Source organism: Stylophora pistillata, chromosome 10 (assembly GCF_964205215.1).
Source record: "Stylophora pistillata chromosome 10, jaStyPist1.2, whole genome shotgun sequence".
Classification (NCBI taxonomy): domain Eukaryota; kingdom Metazoa; phylum Cnidaria; class Anthozoa; order Scleractinia; family Pocilloporidae; genus Stylophora; species Stylophora pistillata.
The window spans coordinates 1239350-1258160 of NC_142528.1; the positions used below are offsets into that span (position 1 = coordinate 1239350).

Here is an 18811-nt window from a genome sequence, read left to right on the forward strand (position 1 = left end):
TTTTAAGTTACAAAATGACAAATATTTATTCAATTAACAATGACATATAAATATATCTTATTAACCAAGTGCGAGGGCTGTACTGGAAGAATATTGGCCTGAGGTCTTGACAGTATGGACCGAGCGCAGCAAGGTCCGTACAAAAAAGACAGAGGCCTGATATTCTTCCAGTACGGTCCCAAGCAAGCTTGGTTAATAAGAGATTTATTATACGACTGAAGTTCAAAGGGACACAAGTGCAGTATCATTTGGGACCATTCGGGACAGTGCCCGGTCCAATACTTAGAGAATATTGGACCGGCAATAGAGCATTTTGATTGGTTGATTTTAGTTATTGGCCCTCTGACTGCCCGAGTCGTGTAATAAACTCATATATTGGGCAATATTCTGTGCGTTTTTTCTTCACTTAAAGCACGTTCTTGCAGCTTAGTCAAAAGAGTATCACAATCTTCAGCAACTGACAGAATGTCTTTGTTTTCACCATACACAAAACCTGCCTTCACTGCATTCTGAATCTAAAGAGGGAGAAAAACACAGGTATATAATGTTGGTATATAATAAAACTACTGACAATTTAATGAAGACAGTGAAAAAAGAAAGAAAAATTTCTTCATAAGGGTTTTTAAAAGACTTTGTTTATAATTATGTAGAGAAAGGAGAAATAAAAATGTAGAAATATTTTGATTTTCTTCACTTCTGACAATTTTTAGCTTGCCAATGAAACAGTGTAGAGTGTTAGTGTAAATTTGAAACAAAATTACCATTGGTATAAGTATGATAAGTTCTTAATATAATTTTTGTATATTAATATGGGAGGAAACTCTTCAACAAACCCATTCCAAAAAACTATCCCAGTAATTGGCCACATTCAACAATCCTATTGGTTTATCATGAAGTCCAAGTTGATACCTGTCAAAGTAATAAGAAAAAAAATATTAAAATAAACAGATGAAACAATGCTTCCAAGTATAGTTGATAACATTTTTGAAAAACTGATTCAGTGGAACAACAAGATTAAAGCTTCATTAACTGTCTTCTGGAGCAGAAGATAATCTGCTTAATGTCTCAACATTAGTTATTACCATGTGATCATTTCCAATAGTTCCTCAAATGTTCCAAAGCCTCCAGGTAAAGCTATCAGGGCATCAGCCTACAAATACACAGATTTCTGATTTAAGGTAATTAATATTGTAAGCAATTAAATTCATCCAGAATTATTATAGTGTTACAAAGAATGCAAGCAGCAATACTGCATTATAAGATGAATATAGAGGCTTAGGGTCAAGTTGAAGGATTCATATCAGCTTCATTTTTTTTTAACTCCATGGCCCTTTCCTTGTGAGTTTCTTTTTCTTGATAATGATTTATTAATTCATTTATTTATCACAAAATACAAATGATATTTTCACCACAAAATGCAAGTAATGATAAAAACAAGACAGTCACACAAAAACAAATAAAAGTGGTGAGGAAGCCCAAAGAGAAACCATGGGGCTTATAGATAATGGGCTCCCTCAAAGTGAAAAAAAAAAAGGGGCCGGTAATAAATAAAGTTAACAGTAACACTAAGGCCAGGATCGAAGGTAAAATACAATGAAGGCAAATATAGGTTAACTAATATAGGCTTCTTCTTAGAACAATTGCTGCTTTATCTTTTTGGCACACCCAACATAGTCTTCCCTTGGACTGAGAAGGTCTGCTGTATCACAGTTTATCCCTAGTATTTGAAATGTGTTTTCTTCAGAACATACCATAATGAATTTGGTGTGCCTCCCAAGCACTGACCATAAGGCCACTGTGCTTTTAGTTCATTGAAAGTTATATCCATAAAATTATTGTTGGTACCTGTTCTAACATATTTCTCTTCCTTGTATGCATATCTTGAACAAGTACAGTCTTTCCGATGCCTTCTATACCCTTAAAATCTGCGGTTAAAAATTATCCAAAATGGGTATATACTGATGCTTGATAAAGAGTACTTTTAAAGATTTATTTCAGCAAAGACACTAGGTTACCAAACTACCAAATATTTCTGTTCTCATCTCTCATGTAAACAGTTGTTCCTGGCAATTGTAATTGCCTAAATTGTGAGCATTCAAATACAAAATACTTACCAGCCCAAATACATGTTCACAATTGTTAGAATGTCATTTACAACATTATTGCTCCTAACCCTTCACCTTAGGGATCAGTTTGCTTGGCAATATTGCCTGGGCATTCATACCTCCCTTAACGAAGAACTCAGGAAGAAATCCAGTAACTTCACATCCGCCTTCCGCAACAGTTTCAGCCACAATACCCATAAGCCCAACAGAACCACCACCATAAATGAGATTTATTTTATTCTTCACTAGGCAGTGACCAAGAGCTGCAAAAATCAAAACCAGGGGACAATTCTAAATACAAGAAGATCTAGAGGAATCAACATCAACTGTATTTGGCAAGATTTCCGCACATATCTCCTTGATTTTTTCTTTCTCTCAGAAATGCAAGTGAAGAGTTTAAACGAGGAAGCTTACACTGTCAAAGGAATAGGTAATTTTTTTTCATGAAATATGCAAGTTTTTCTTTGCGTTGATCCACACAATTGCACCCATTTCTTGGCGTTTCACAACATAATTTGTACGTTCCAACTTGTTTTTGTAATATGTGCTTTTGATCAAATCTGACCAGAGACAAAATTGTTGCAAATTTCGACATAAAAGAGGTACCTCTGGCGCTTTCCTCAAATCTTTGATCATTTCCTAAGCTGGAACCACAAAACACGGTTATTGTTTTCAACGCCATGATCAATTACTAGGACAAAAATTAGCTATGCGTCTAGTTCCCAGGTTACTATGTTAGATTTTCCCGCCATAAGGGAGCTACGAGATAAGTTTACTAAGACCAACTTTAATAAATAGAGATATAGAATTGATATAGAATATAACCTGGGGGAGAAGTCAGTTAGAAGCAAACTTGCGTGGGTGAAGTGAGTAAACTCGAATTGTAGTCTTCCACGACCGAAACTCTCTTGCGCGATGCAAGTATTGCATTGCGTGATCGAAACTAATCCTTGGATGTTACCTTGAACATAGTCTCTATACAGTGCTCGCTTGACAATGTAACAATTCGTTTTAATGCCTTTTCTTGAGTTTTTTTAATTCTCCTTACAGCCTAATAATGTAAACAAGTGTGAGCGTATTTAAAGGCACTCGAGAAAGTTTCGGAGTTCTCCGCCGTTTTTCACTTTGGAACAGTACAATGATTGAAACCGTGCCTGTCGAAGAAACAGAAGACGACGGTAGTTTCAACTTCATTCGGAGAAGCCAGAGATGGGTCATATTTTGCGCCACCTTCACGAAAAAGGATGCACCATGGTAAAAGACAGAGAATGCCCTTTTTATTATCCATGGACACACTTCACCGGATTCATGTAAAGGATACACGAGTGCTCAGTGATTTGAAAAATGAGAAATCATCACGAAAGATTGGGGCCACTACATAACTGTTGGGCTAACACGTCACAAGAGCACTCTATAACCTGATTAATGCTCATGCAAATCATGACTTACTCTTTATTACAACAAAATAGCGAAGACCTGGGTCTCAAACCTAGGCGTTACGAGAGAAACTAACATCAAACTTGCCATACTATACTCAACACTGAGATACAACTTGAATGTCATTTTAACATTATATGACTGTCTAGAGCCGAGGGAAACGTACTGTTTTAAAATAAGAGACAAGGTAAAAAGAAAAATAAAGCGCATCGGTAGAAACGTCCTTTCGTTTTAGAAATCTCGAAGTGCTGGAAAAAATCAACTGCAGTAAAGCAGCTAGTTGTTTTCGAAGTATTTCTACACTGTTATTCTCCTTAAACAGGCATGTCCCTATCACCGCGATGAACTCGAACTTGATCGGCTGTATCTTCGTCGCCTCGGTGGTGATCGACTTCTGCTCCGTGATTTCGAACGAGACCTGCGCCTTGGAGACGGAGAACGTGATCGTCTACCCGCTCTGAACGAGCCACGGAATCGTGCAGGCGGTGATCTTCTCCAAGCTGGCATAGGACGGCGCCTAGGGGGTGGACTGGGACGGCGCGCGGGTCTAACGTCGCGTGGCCTGATAGGAAGCACCATCTGTGCAGTAATTTCTTGCCCATCAATCTGTCCTCCATCCATGTGTTTCAAGGCAGTGTCTGCATTGTCCGCTTCGTCATATTCCACGTATGCAAATCCCCTAGGCATAAAGTTAAAACGGTCCATGGGTAAGTCTACTGACTTAACATGACCGTATACGCTAAATATCTCGAAAACGTGATCCTTAGTGACGTTGCGTGTAAGATGAGCCACGTAAAGCTTAGCCGGTTTGGGGGTAGGGCTTCTTTTGCGTCGTCTCGGTGAGCGCGAAGAAGCTGAGGAAGACGATGAACGGGCGCGAGGTCCACGTTTCACAGGACTAGGAGACTTGGACACAGATTTGGAAACAGATCGCCGCGTAGGCCTGGTGCGTGGTGGTGGGGTGGGTGACTTGAGGGCTGGTGATTTCTTTGGTGATTTCTTTGGTGATTTCTTCGGTGATTTAGGAGGAGGAGGAGAGGCTTTAGGTGATTTCACTTTAGGGGGAGGGGGTAGGGCTTTATCTTTAACTTCTTTGGGTTCCTTTGTAACCTCTTTCACTTCTTTGGTCTCCTTTTCCTTCACTTCCTTTTTAGTCTTTGGGGCTTTGCTCTTTTCTTTCTCTAAAGATGAGAAAACAAAAACAAAAATATTGAAGCTATCAAGTAGGAAGATAAACAAATATTTAGTTCTGTGAAGAATAACATTAAAGGTTTACAGGCTATGGTGAAGTATGCTTATTTTTTTAAATATCTCAATTCAGCTCTAGATAATTTTTGACTGCAACCTTGTTTTCTTATACATTAAATTACTTGCTGAAATATTCACAGAATATCTGATTAATTATCACTGAAAAAGACTAACAGAAGGGAATTAGAGGGTTCATGGTGTTCATAATGTAAGACTAGTTGTACTCCACATACTCAATGGCATTCAATTTTAAAGCAGTTGCAAAAAGTTCACAAGCTAGTTGGCAAGAGTCTGTCCAAAGCAACATTCAACAATGCACTGGGTGTGACACAATTCATGTAGGAAAGAACTTCTGAGTTTATTTATGCAGCTATAAGTGGATGGTACCTCTTGCTCATCAATCTTGTGATAAAAAATGATGAAGTTTTTTTTTTTTTTGTCAAGAGATAGGTCTACTAAGCTGTGTGGATAAGTATTTCCCAAATGCTATGAATATTTTTTTCCAAGAAAATCATTTCATGAGATCCTTACTACTACTGCTGCTACTTGATCCACTGCTACTGCGACTGGACCCACTATGACTTGATCCACTACTGCTACTACTACTACTTCTGCTGCTGCTTGACCCTGAACTGGAGCTGCGGCTAGTGCTCGAACTGCCGGAGCTGGATGATGAACTGATGAGGATGGGCATGATAAATCATATAAAAAACCAAATTCAATAGTGTTATATTAACAACTGTGAATATATGAATATTATATATTTGAACTGGAGATCAAGAAATGAGGAGGTAGGTTATCATTACAGTTATGAAGACTGCTTAAGCAGTGGTGAAAATAAGGCCGGGGGAAAAAAAAAACTAAAGCTTGTATGCTAGCCTGAACAAGCCTAAACACTTTTCAGGCTTTATTTTCACTACTTCTTAAGTATTTGAGCGCATTTCATATATCCATATCTATAGAATGTGTGCACTACAAAATTGACATCACAACCAATACCAAATACCTGTGGGTTCAACCTTTCCCTACCTAAGTTTTGCATCATTTTCAGAGCTAAGCTGTGCTCGTAGGCATGAAACACAGTTTTAATCGTTACTTCTGAAATCACTGATGTTACTGGCGAACAAATCGTTGACCTGCGCAGAAGGTTACATATGGTAAGCAAACAATGATGAATACGCCAAGATAGTGGCTGCCAAGCTGAAACTGCGTAGATAATAGTTTTGTGAACAGGATAAAATTGATTTGTGGCGCAATGCTGGGGTCAAATCACCAATGCACAATGAAACTGAGGTGAAAGGCATTTATAAAGGTCTCACGAAAAGTGATAGTCACCTGCTGGGTGAACGACTTCGGCGGCGACTTCCTTTATCTGTGCCGTTTTTGGCAGTCGCTTTGCTTGAATCCCCTTTGCTTTTAGCCTTTGTCTTATTCTTAGTTGACTTAACTGGACTACGGCCACGGGTACTAGAAGTACGCTTTTTTTCTTTGTCTTTGCGAGGTGCTGGAGAGCGCGAGCGACTTCTGTGACCCCTGAAGACAGACAAAATTCACGGCAAAATTAACGTGAAAACAATCTAATATGTACCACGATATAATTAAAAATAAAACTTGATAAAAAGAGCAGCTTTTGAAGGCTCAGTAATAGCAAGATGGCCGAGGATCCTGCAGGAATCTACTCACATCTTGGAAACGCAAGCCCAACGCCGCCAAAATGATCGATCCTGCACTTGACTAGGTATCAGGTCCCGCTCTGTCATAGTAGAATCCAACATGGCGAACGGCTGCGGCCTTTTGAACTTTGATATAATCCAAAAGCAGTACTTACAAATGGCTCCGTTGAAATTTTTTATTTGGAAAGTAAGTTTATTTTTCAAAAAGAGCCAGTGGTGTCAAAACTTGGGCGATACATCTCTATTTTCGAGCAACATAAACTCGGGCTAGATGACTTAAGGGTAACTTGACTCCCCACTATTCTCAAACAAAAGCATTTTCCCCAAACTTATATTTTTTAACGCCATTGTTTTCGTTCATCTAACAACACTTATTTAATGAAATTGTATGGAATTGTACAGAATCTCTTTCAGCTGAATTCAACAATTTTATCCTTAATGTTATAATTGCTTTTCAGGCACTTGAGCAGGCAAGTCTCGACTTGGAAAAACAGAGAAAAATCCTGTGCATGGTTTGTCACTTTGTGATACATCGATAAATTTCAATTTTTATTTTTTCGTCTTTGAATTAGCTAGTAAAAAAATATATATATATCTATATATATTTATATATATATATATAAATCCCCTGATGAGTGGGCGACCTCGAAACAGGCTTGTAGGGATGAACTTGTAGTTTACTTGTCTTTTTCCTCCCACAATATATATATATTTTTATTTTTTAGACTTATTTCTTCACCGCAGAATCATCACATGCTCCTTCAGTATCATACCAAAGATTGTTTCTAAAACACATGCTGAAGTCATGTGAGGAGAATTGCATTGAGATCGCTGATGAACTTTATGAAGCCTACGGTGATGTGTGTGGTAAAGCAGAACACTTGGATAACAAGTGCTTTAAAACATATGTTCTGGTGAGGATCATTCAGAAATTAGAGTATACAGGACAGACTCTAAGAGTAGGAAGATTTCTGCATAACTCCATACTATTAATATTCTAGAACAAATCCCTGGTCCCAAAGGCAATCTGTTGTTTTGCCATTTCATCCAAGAGCTGTACGCATGATAACATATGGATTCACTCAGAAATCTTACCATCAAAAACGACATTCATGAAAGTGCCAAGGTTTAAGAAAATTATGGAAGACATGTGCAATTGTGATATGTAAAGAGCACATGTGAAGGAGTTTATCCCTGGGGAATTGTTCCCCTGGGGCATTTTGGAAAAGGCAACTCCTTAAAAAAGACATCCACAACTGGAAAGTGGATGGTCATTTTTACTTGGCGTGTGAAGGGCTTCTGGTGTCATGCTGTTTGTGTCAGATAGGGAAAAAATCTAGTACAAGCATAAGATGGGTGTGTATTTTTTTCAGGCCTTATTTTCACTACTACTTAAGTAGTGTTCATTACTGCAAGGATCGCTTTCATTTATATTTCTTAAAACTACAGTGCACATTATATGATTTTCATATATTCACAGTCATTGATCAGGAAATATTTAGCATATGAGTGGGTGAATTATCTCTAAAACTTGACTAACAATTTCCTTAGTAGAGGGAGATAGTTTTATAATGGCTTCTTCTTGTCAAATAAGCCATAAGGTTAAGCAGGGGAAAGACAAATTTGGGTTAAACTTTTGGTCCCTGTTCTAGCCATGCGGAGCCCTGTTAACCCTTGAAGAAACTCAACAGTTTATCTCCAAAGGAACAACAGGACTTAGCAGTTGGATGGTGAGTTTTCAGTTGAGTTTTCCTCTAAGATAATATCATATAATTACTGAATTATGGTAATTTTATGTGTCCAGGGCGACTGTTATCGTTAGATGGAACTGACTTTTTGTAAAAGCCATTGGGGTACAAACCTAGAGAACATTTTTCTGCCTTAGAAAGTGATACTATGTCAAGTTGGAAATGGTTTAAAGTAACCCACAGTCAAATTATGACTGAAAGAACTATAAGTAAGTCATTCTTCACAAATTCTACAAGGGTGGAAGGGTAAGGGGTAGTTTGTGAGGGTGATAATAACAAAATGTTCACATTTGATTTTCTTTTGGAATGATTGATATCACAGGCAGGAGAATACCTTGCTGAGTGGGTACTAGAGAACCCCTCCACATTTCAAGACAGGTAAATCTTGGGATGTCTACGGTACTTGTGTTGTGTACTTCAACACATTACCCATTAATGTTGACATTTCTGCTGGCCACCTATCATTATAAATCTTGCAAATTGTTAGGGAAAATACATGAAATACAGAGGGGCCTATACTGTAAAATCCCATCCAAATGCCATAGTTTTACAGTCAGCCACTTCATTCAAAAGCCTCCAAATCATTCTTGAAGTATTTCCTTGTTTGCACTTTCAAATATTCCATTCACTATTCATTCTCTTTGGTTTGATTTTCCAGATGCATCATAGAGCTGGGCTGCGGTACTGGACTTACTGGACTTTCTATTTGCTCCATGAGTTCACCAAGCCAGTACATATTCAGTGACTGTCATAATGAAGTGTTCAAAGCACTTAAATGCAACCTTGAACTGAATGGATTTGTCATGAGCCAAACAGACAATGAATTACTATATTGCGATTGCAAAAGGACTCGTGAACCTCACACAGAGAGTGACATGCACAAACAACATAAAGAATTGGCTCTCAAGAGTCAAGATAATCATGACTACTCAGATCACAGTTATGCAGCTTCTCAGCATGACTCTAAATTGACTACCAGAAAGGAAATAGCTGTACAAAAGTTTGACCAAATATCACATTGTATGGAATGTTTATCTGACTATTCTGAAAATGGAGATATTCATGACCTGTCAAGTTGTACTACAGACTTCATTGCTCGCTATTTAAGACATCCTTCAAGTAAGATAAGGCACTTAAATGAAGACTGTGCAAATCATTCTTGGGACACTCAAGTTGACATTTGTAAATTAGACTGGACAACTTTAAAGAAGAGTGATTTAAGGAGGTTTTCAACTGGGATCATTTTAGCTGCTGGTATGTAAAGGAATGATTGAATGAACGTTATTTAAGTGTCAGAGTATTTAGCTATATATTATCTAATATTGGACAATAAAAGAACATGTCAAATATAAAATGAAAAAAAAAAAAACAGGAATGCTACAAGTGTTAAAAATATATTTTTTAACGGTATACTTACTCATTGAGTGTAGAACACCCATAGGGTGTGGCTGTGGTGGGGAAATGATGACTAAGTGATGCTAAATCCACGGGATATACACTGGGGAGACCTTGGTGTTGGCACTACTTGGAGATCCTTTGTCCTAAAAGGCTATTTAGGCTAGGTTGACAAGGCTCCACAAACCCACAACAGCTATACTATGCTGCTCTCTTAGTTTCTTACTTCAACAGCTTCTTCTTTGTGATAGATGACACCAAGGATCACTTACTTCAATGCCTTATGACCATAAATGCTCAGTCTGGGGCTTCAGTGCACCATCTTAAATCATACTATTGTTCATCATAGTACACAACATTAAGTGTATTCTGATCAACACCTTAATTCTGGTTGACAAATATTAGTTACAGTCTTGTGACTGGTCAAAATTGACAGTCCTTTAGGACTTTATGATGAATTTGTAAGTGGTATAGGGATCAAAATGTGCAGACAAAGGTTCAGGTCAAAGCACATCAAAAGCAATAATTTGGATATATCAACAAAGTTGAAATGGTAAATTGGCCACTGTAACGGTTACAAAAGCTGACGTTTCGAGTGTTAACCCTTCGTCGGAACGAAGGGCTCCGACGAAGGGCTAATGCTCGAAACGTCAGCTTTTGTAACCGTTACGGTGGCCAATTTACCATATCAACTTTGTTGATATATCCAAATTATTTCGTTACTCCCACCAACACAGCCCCAAACAATTTCTTTCAAAACTATCAGCCTTTACACATCAAAAGCAGTTGGGTTTGCCTTTTAGCTCCCATGTGACTTAAGCATGAGTGTGTTTGAGTTCTCTTTTGATAACTATCAGGCTATAAACATAACCTGTTGTTAATTTCTTTTCTAGATGTTGTTTATGACACTGAATTGACTCCAGCATTAGTGAAAGCTTTGCACATGCTGTTAAAGTAAGTGTCAATCAAGTTAGTATTTTAATATGGTAGCTTCTCATAGAAAGTTACTTTGTCCACGGAAATGTCAATATTTGGGAAAGTTAAGTAATGTTTTAACATGTGCATTTGTTGTAGTACCTGTGGTGATAAAAGGGGGAAGCCTGTTGCTTTCATTGCTTCAACCATCAGGAATCTGCAAACTTATGAATTGTTCCTTAATTGCCTTTGTAAGTAAAGATAACTTCATTTGATTTCATACATAAATTTAAAACATTCTAGTTACAATAAATGCACAGATGGTCCTTTATTTTAAAGATGTTCTGTGAAAAAAAATGATAATTTTGAGGAAGAGCATTTTGTTCAATTTGCAGATGAACACAGGATTTGCTACAGTGAAGTAACCAAGCCAATCAATCAAGTTTTTTATTATGACCAGAGTTGTGAAATTAAAATTATCAAGCTTGAAGTTTAATATTTAATGTACTTTAATTGTGTTATTCCTTAGACAAAATAATGTAACAGCTTTCGTTTGTTCAAAAGCTATCCATACTATATTTTAGTTTACACAGTGGTTTTGAAAGTTTTACCACACAATACAATTTTACATTTAAACAATACCAGTTAACATAATGTTAGAAAAGTTATTAAATACGTGGTACTTTTTAGGTCATTCTTACAAGTAAAACTCAAATTCAGAAGAAGTCAGATGAAACCAGACTGTCATTCAAATGAAAACAATTAATTAATTTATTCTGGCCCTTGTTTCTAACTGATGTAGTCGAAAATCTCAGTCCAAGAGGTCAAAGAGGTTTGTAACCTAGATCATGTAGTGAAATAGCCAAACATTTTATATAATTACTGATCCCAATGAAATTCTATTGTTCTCTCTCTGCATTAAATCAATGATTGTAGTCTTTAGATGACAAAACAACTGTATGAGGAAAATGGAGGCGGTCCTTTATGTTAGCAGGGAAATTATCAGGGGTAATATAATTAAACATGCTAAATAAGCATGCTGCAATGTAAAAAATATTGCAGTGTGCTGGTTACAATTATTAAAAATATTGCTTCTTCCACTCCTCAAAGACTTTCAAAACCTACACCCATTTCCAGTGGCTAATAATAATAATAATAACAATCTTTTATTAGGAAGCTCCATCACAATAGTGGTTTACATAGAGGTCTGAAACCCAACTTTTGTCAAATTTCTCGCATTCTGAAGCTGTAATTGGCATTCTCAATCTTTGCTCTATTTAAAAAGAGAAAATGGAAACACCGCTTTTAAAAGTCTATGAAGAATTAAAGCACTGACAGAAATGTCCAAACGTTACTCTACATTATCTTCGATTCTTGCTGAAATATCAGCCTTTGTAGAGCTCTGTGTAATAAATAATCCTTTGTCTTCCGACGAATCCATCCTCTTTCTAAACCCAGGTTTGCACTGAGTAAAATGACTGAATTCTCTGGCTTATAAAGTATGCAAATTAGCAGTGTTACGCGCCTTGCACAAATTAATTCCATCATTAGAACTGTTTTAAACAACTATAACAACGAGCTACAATAACAACCTTTGGCACAATTAAAATAAGATATATTCATCACAACAAAGAACAATAGCAATGAGCATCACAATTATCACACATAGGTGCGACTAAAATCGAAGATCCAACACAGACACAGAACAATAGGATTTCATGGGGATCAATAATTATAATAATTACTTCGGCACATGGCATCATGAGAAATATTGCAGCCAGCTTTGGCCTACAGCCTCAGCTGGCTGCAATATTTCTCATAATGCTATATGCCTCAATGATTATCCATTAAGTATTGCCTCTTTGTGGGATTAGCTAGCAACCTTAAAAATATATCATTACCTTCAAAGGGTGGTTACTTTAAAAACTTCAGAGTAATCCACCCTTTGTGATCATTTTCATATTTCAGTTTCATTAATTGTAACCTTATTTTTACCTTAAAAATATCTTATAGGATTCTCCAACTTGAAAATTTCTTCTCTCATAGATTTTAGGTGTGGGCTACAGTCCAGTGGCTGTAACAGAAGTTACATATTAAGTTATCTAAAAGTAAATATTGGTTGCCTGTTACAAGTGCACAGAACTTTGCATTTCCATGCAGGGCTGTAAGAACACAGCCCTGCATGGAAATGAAAGGACAACAATAGCCTATACATATGTACATTAAAAAATATTGATAGATAAAAACACTTTTTAATACACCTACACTTTCTGTAATACATATTCATATTAATTTAATAATTAAAATTTAAATGGCTATTCATTACAAAATGTTTAAAGCTTTGATTAAGAATAACAATTATAATAGAAATAATTACAATAATATCCTTTATTATCCAACTACACTTCGTAGAGTACAAATAACGCCATAGACAAGTACAAATACCATGCGGTATTTGTACTCTTGAGTACCAGTTAAACAAGTTTTCTCGCATCGCACAAGCGAAGAGTTGAATTGTAGTTACGAAAAAAAAAAGGGCGGACAATTTGAATCCTATTTCCGATGATGAAGAGTTAGAATGGCTGGAAAATACATCCAAGTTTATTAGATGAATTGAATGAAGAAAAACAGCTAGACGACCTGGAAATGTCTTCATATATTGAAGAAAATAGAAACAGCAACATGACAACGCGCCAATTCCATTCCACTTCGCATACTTCTGTCACGCACTCAACGTAAATAAATATCCGCGAAATTCGCCCACACTGAAATAACAGTTTGGCGTGTTGGATAATAAATAACTTATTAGATGTTTTGTTGTGTAGTATTGCTGAGTATTTTTACTCGTTATTTGTATTTTGACTCACCCTACAGGCTCGTCAAAATATGGCACAACTTGTAAAAATACTCAGCAATACTACACCACAGAACGTCTAATAAGATATATAAACTTCTCCTCAACCCTTTCATTGCTTCAAATGCAGTTTTCACACATTCCACACAAGTCATATGATACATGTGACAACCACTGCCATTCTATTGTTACAATCAATCAAAATGAAGTCAGTTCATATGCAGATCTTGTAAATCCCTATCTCAATGCACCAAGGGCAACATTGAAATTTCAATGTCAAAGCAGCAATTACTTTAATTAGAGCAGAAAACACTTCAAGCTGTAACAGAATGTTTCACAAGCTCTGGCTAGCTTTGTCATGACTCCATCACCACTGTGGGAACTGTTCCTCCAGCCCTGAATTCATGAGCCTAATGGGAAGATCTTCCATGTTGGGAAGAACAAGCATGTTCTGGAACATTACAAAACAATGAGCAGTGAAATCAAGCACAAGAAATTTTGAAAACTGTAAAATAATGCACAAGAAAACTAGTCTAAAGTAAAGGCAACATTAACACAACAGCAAGGGTAAAAACAAGACACAAGACAAAATTAAGCTCGAAGCACAAGTTAAAAGAGCTAGTCAGTAAGTAATCAAGTCATTCGCTCTGAAAAAGGGCTAACACTCGAAACATCAGCTTTTTAACTCTTTACAGTGGCCAATTTACAATTTCAACTTAGTTGATTTTACCAAATTAATCTGTGATACTTTGCAATGACAGTGCACCTCTCAAATTAAGAGAATGACTGTTCCACCTGCTGATGTAGCTGAGTTTAGGGTATGATTATGAAGGGTCGTGGTTGACTACTGCACCACACATGGGTTGAAACAAGACTCCATACACGCTAGCCTCCTTGAGGTCTGTACTCAGCTCTAGCTGTAGTCTGCAACAGAAACCCAACTGCTCTCTTGTTTTCTCTGTATCTCAGTCACTAAACATTAATTCACAGATTTCTATTTAAAAAGCAACTTACCTTAAACTCTTGTTTCAGCTTTTTTTCAATCCAGTCAGTAACATGGGTGAGTTTGACTTGGCGTTCACCAAGCTTTGGTCTTGCAGATACAAACAGCATAGGACTTCCTCGGAAACCATACCTACAAAAAGTGTGTATCAAATTTGAATTTAATGCAAACTGAAAACAAATACACCCCATTAACAGATAAGGTTTAAAGTATTCTACAAAATCCCACCACTAGTGGTTCTTGCAAAGCTTCCAGACCAGTTCTTACTAAATTACTGAATGTACAAGTAGCAGAAAACAAAAAATACAATCAAATAAAAATTTACCACTTAACAGACAAAAAAAAAAAAAATGTTCTGTTTTGCATCTTATTTGCCTTCCAGTAATAAATTAAAGGAGAAAATCACTTTTCTATAATATTGTGCTGCAGTCAATTTTTTCCAAGTTTGTAAAACTCATACATTCACTCTCATTTTAGAGAGTACAACTCCCCTTTCAAAACCTATATTCAAATTTCTTGATTTACTGGCATGTGGCAACTGATTGAATTTACTGAATATGGGGTTACCAACGGTGGGGAGCATCTATACCTTCCTCAATAAAAATTCCTGGCCTTTTTCTTTCTGTCCTAGTAAAGCGAAAATCAGTGATAACCATGTAAAGCTAGACTTCTGTCAAATACTTTTTTGTACCAGTGACTATGGCACAAATACAACAAATACTTATGGAAAGAGTGAACTGCTTGGCTACTGTCAGTAAATACCGGTATGTAAAAAATGTCAGTTGATCACAACATACCAAAGCCGGTTTGTAGGAGGTGGGGGAATGTTCAGTGCAAGAGTTCCTTTGACTGTTAGTACCTCCACTGACAAAATAATTGGAAGATTAGAAAACTTCTCAGCTGCTCGCTTGACAATGCCAGTCTCTGCTGCCTTCTTCACCCACTTAGATTTTGCCAGCCGCTCAATTACACTGAAGATTTTGCGCTTTGGTCCATTCTTAGCAGAAAGACCTAAATGTTTTTTCATTGGAATACTAGGAGCAGTGTCTGTTGTCTTCTCAGGAAGAGTCACTGTGAGTGAGCCTTTATCTGATAGTTCCTCACTTGAACTCTGTTTTTGAGGAGACAGTTGTCTCTTTCTTGGTTGTGTGCTCTTTTCCAGAGAAGGATTTCCTACTTCCACATCTGTTGCATTGCCCAGAGATAAAGGATCCTTGCTTTCTAGTAGTTCTTCATCACCATCAACACTGCTCAAGGTGAATGAGTCAGAGCTTTCACTCTGAGGAATATCTACAAGCTTATGTCTTCCTCTATGCACACTTCCAAGAGGCTTGATCATGAACTCTTCAAAGTCAGATTCTGGTGATTCAAAGTCAGAGTCACTGTCAGGTGGACTTTCAGATCCAGAATCATTATCAAGTTCATCTGCACCCAAACTTTCTTTATCAAGATTTTCATATTTCCTAGACAGCTCTGCCATTTCAAGCTCGGCATGTTCACTGTTTCCAAGGCTTAAAAAGTAACTCAAGTATCCTTCTATGTTTAAATGGCCTTCGAAGGTGAGGATCAGGCCTCCATTGTAAGTCACTTCTAAATCAACCCATGTACCATCATGTTCAACCCTTGGAGAAGATGTCTTTGTTACGACTGGAAGACTTTGGCCAAGGTTAAGATCAGAAATAGAGATGTCACGGATGAAGGAGGGTTTCTTCATCTTGGTAAGCTTGTTTTCAAAGCGCTCCTTGATCTTGTTGGTCCAATACTTGTCATGCCATACATCCCAAAAAACTCTCCCAAACATGACATTCACCCATGAAATTTCTGATTGTTGGGAAGGCTGATCAATGAGTTTAGCCATATATTGGGGATATGAACACAGTGGCATAGTCTCCAGGTCAGAGGAGTTTCCAGGATTGTTGTTAAGAAGTCTGCATAGGTGATTATACCAATCTTCTTTTTCTCTACCAGTCCTTGCAAATAAGTAAAGCATACCAACATCATCTAGAGAATCTTGTTCCTTGATTTTGTTTCTCTCATTTGCATCACTTTCCTGGTCTGCACTTTTACTAAAACAAGAGATATCTTCAGAATGTGTCCCTGGCTTTTCAAGAGCAAGGCAGATTGGAAACTTTCGACTCCATACTTTCTTCATTGTCATTGTTGGTGGTAAAAGTGAAACTTTGCTTCCAGTTATATCATAGTGTTCGTGTCTTGAGAATGATATGCTTGCTCCCTCTTCGATCGATCGCGGGTCAAACTTCTTTCCTGAATCATCCACCTGAGGATGTGACAGTTTCAAGTTTGTTCCACTTAAAGAAGCAAAGACTGGCAAAGTCTCAGCACTGAACTCAAACTTGTCTGGGACATAATCATATGACTTAAACATCCAGCCCTGAAAAATTGAAAAACAAACAAGAAAGGTAAGATGTGGACAGAAATTTTAAAAAATAACCAACACATTCATTGTAACAATAAAAACACTGTTTATGTAAAACAATTTAAAGTAAAGCCACTTAAAAGCTTGTGCAATTTATGATGTCATTTCTCTGGTGGATAAAAGTAATAATCATAGATTAATCTGCTAGATAAACTATACCTTAATCATTTGGCAAAAAAAAATATTCCTCATGTCTCCCTAAGAGTACTTTATTTCAACTTTGATGCAAAAAAGCTACAGATTATTGTATATAACATTCGATCACTAGGTCAGTCAATAAATCACGGATCTATCTATATCATTGACCAATTGTAACGATATACAAAGTACAGAAAGATTTAAAAAATTCGAATAACATCATTAAAAATTTATCGCGATACAATTTTACAAATGTTGTTCCTGCAGAATATCAGACTTCCTAGAGTCAATGACAAACTTAATTGTACAAACACGCGCTAAAGGCGGAGAGAGTAACATGAAACTAACGAATACGCTTCCAGAAGGAAAAGGACAACTAAAAAATCGATCTAAGACGACTTTCCTTTTCCTGTCACGAAAAATGTTTTTAATAGATGCAAACTTGAATACTTGCCTCTAATTTGTTTCTTTTTAAAAGTAATCCAGGATCAGTAGATTTGTTATCAGGCTTAGGGGTTCTGGCTACTCTTTCTTCATATTCCATTAGCTCTTTTTCATATCGTTCAGCAATAGAGTCTACTGGACAAAACAGCCAAAGAAATGCACATCCCCCTAAATATGTCAGTAAACCTCCAAGCACTAAACCAGACAGAAACGGAGGAGACGACGTGATGAAGTAGATATAAACTAATAAAGAACAAAAACAAAAATTTGCGAACTGAGGGGATTTGTCAACCGTAGGGCGCGGTAATTGTCGTGCATCACTACCAGCCTTTGTGTTCCTCGTCTCCTCAAAATGGTTTAAATTGAAAGACAATTCTGAAGAAGATTTAATTTCAGAATTTATCTCTGCTCTACTTTCATTGTCTTCGGTATCCGTAATAATTTCTTCAGGCTCAACGTGTACTTCATCTTTCGCTAAACTCGCCAACAGAGATGATAAAGAAATGCCAGCTGAGCTTTTTGGTTTTTCCTGTTCGGCACCTCCACGGGTGTTTTCATCTTGCCGATCTCGATTCAGTTTACGACGAAACGGTGACGGAGACCTTGATCTTGGTCTGTCCACCTTTAGTTTGGTTTCTAAATCTTCATCAACGTGAGATTGAGAGGGAATCGATCCCACATCGTTTTCCTCTTTTATCTCTTGCTCCGAAAGCGAAAGGCCTTCTTTTGGGGGGTCAGATTTCGGTTCGTTTCCTTGATCTCCTCGACCACGCAGAAACTTCATTACGGCCGAATCAGAGTCTTCCGGGCGCGAATAACTCGGCCACGTACTCTGTTTCAGAACTGTCGACCGCTTTTCTGAGATCGGTCTCAGCTCTTGAGTAGAGTGGTACTTACTGGGAAATTTCAAGCCAGCTTCAGAAGAGCTTTCTTTCGCTTTTATAGTCGCTTCAGCGTGTTGGTCAACTTCATGACAAGAAGGGTTGACGCTACCAAGCTGTTCGAAGTCTTCCACCGTCACTTTGCAGAAACCATCCTCTTCATTTTCACCTTCGATTCGCAGTCGGGAATCATTTTTATCAGAATTCTGTCTGTTTTCTTTACGTTCAATAGATATTTCTTCGTCGGAATCTAACTCCTTGTTGCTAGAACTGTAACGAATAGAGATCGAAGCAAATGCATTTCGAATTGATCTTTCAGGAGCTACTCCGGTTGGCTGGCCACTTCTCGCGGTCGTTGTTCGTGGTAAGGGTGGTCGGGGTGGCGGCTTTTTTGCACTCATCGCTCTCCTGTGCTTCACCAGCCATCTGTGCTCTTCCTAATTGAACAGTTACCCATCACGAGGCGATGACTACCATTGAAAATGCAATTTTTCCTCGTCAGGTTCATCGACTTCGTGACCCGCGTGAATGGA

The 18811-nt window shown here is 37.5% G+C and overlaps 4 protein-coding genes across 5 annotated transcripts; 1 reads left to right on the plus strand and 3 right to left on the minus strand.

The window, feature by feature from the left end:
* On the minus strand, positions 1 to 2870 carry LOC111337178 (uncharacterized). Its single transcript, XM_022943423.2, has 6 exons — positions 2712 to 2870; positions 2225 to 2368; positions 1846 to 1925; positions 1083 to 1150; positions 834 to 909; positions 1 to 515 (listed from the first exon to the last, which is right to left on the minus strand). Exons 1-6 carry the CDS (start codon positions 2785 to 2787, stop codon positions 369 to 371), a joined length of 591 nt encoding a protein of 196 aa, XP_022799158.1. The 5' UTR covers positions 2788 to 2870; the 3' UTR covers positions 1 to 368.
* A 673-nt stretch (positions 2871 to 3543) lies between these two features.
* Positions 3544 to 6565, minus strand: LOC111337185 (uncharacterized). Its single transcript, XM_022943434.2, has 4 exons — positions 6474 to 6565; positions 6126 to 6323; positions 5322 to 5467; positions 3544 to 4723 (listed from the first exon to the last, which is right to left on the minus strand). The coding sequence occupies exons 1-4, from the start codon at positions 6563 to 6565 to the stop codon at positions 3876 to 3878; spliced, it is 1284 nt and encodes a 427-aa protein (XP_022799169.2). The 3' UTR covers positions 3544 to 3875.
* Positions 6546 to 11028, plus strand: LOC111337187 (protein-lysine N-methyltransferase EEF2KMT). 2 transcript variants are annotated; one of them, XM_022943436.2, is made up of 9 exons: positions 6546 to 6650; positions 6922 to 6975; positions 7189 to 7377; positions 8116 to 8193; positions 8534 to 8589; positions 8870 to 9465; positions 10500 to 10560; positions 10681 to 10772; positions 10917 to 11028. In XM_022943436.2, exons 1-9 carry the CDS (start codon positions 6564 to 6566, stop codon positions 11015 to 11017), a joined length of 1314 nt encoding a protein of 437 aa, XP_022799171.1. In that variant the 5' UTR covers positions 6546 to 6563; the 3' UTR covers positions 11018 to 11028. The 2 variants fall into 2 exon arrangements, with proteins under 2 accessions (XP_022799171.1, XP_022799173.1); XM_022943438.2 differs by having other exon boundaries at positions 6567 to 6650; positions 7208 to 7377.
* Positions 11029 to 11268: 240 nt separating this feature from the next.
* LOC111337158 (testis-expressed protein 2) lies at positions 11269 to 18810 on the minus strand. The gene is made up of 4 exons (XM_022943397.2): positions 17408 to 18810; positions 15176 to 16770; positions 14390 to 14510; positions 11269 to 13826 (listed from the first exon to the last, which is right to left on the minus strand). The coding sequence occupies exons 1-4, from the start codon at positions 18677 to 18679 to the stop codon at positions 13743 to 13745; spliced, it is 3072 nt and encodes a 1023-aa protein (XP_022799132.1). The 5' UTR covers positions 18680 to 18810; the 3' UTR covers positions 11269 to 13742.
* Between the last annotated feature and the right edge of the window lies 1 nt (position 18811).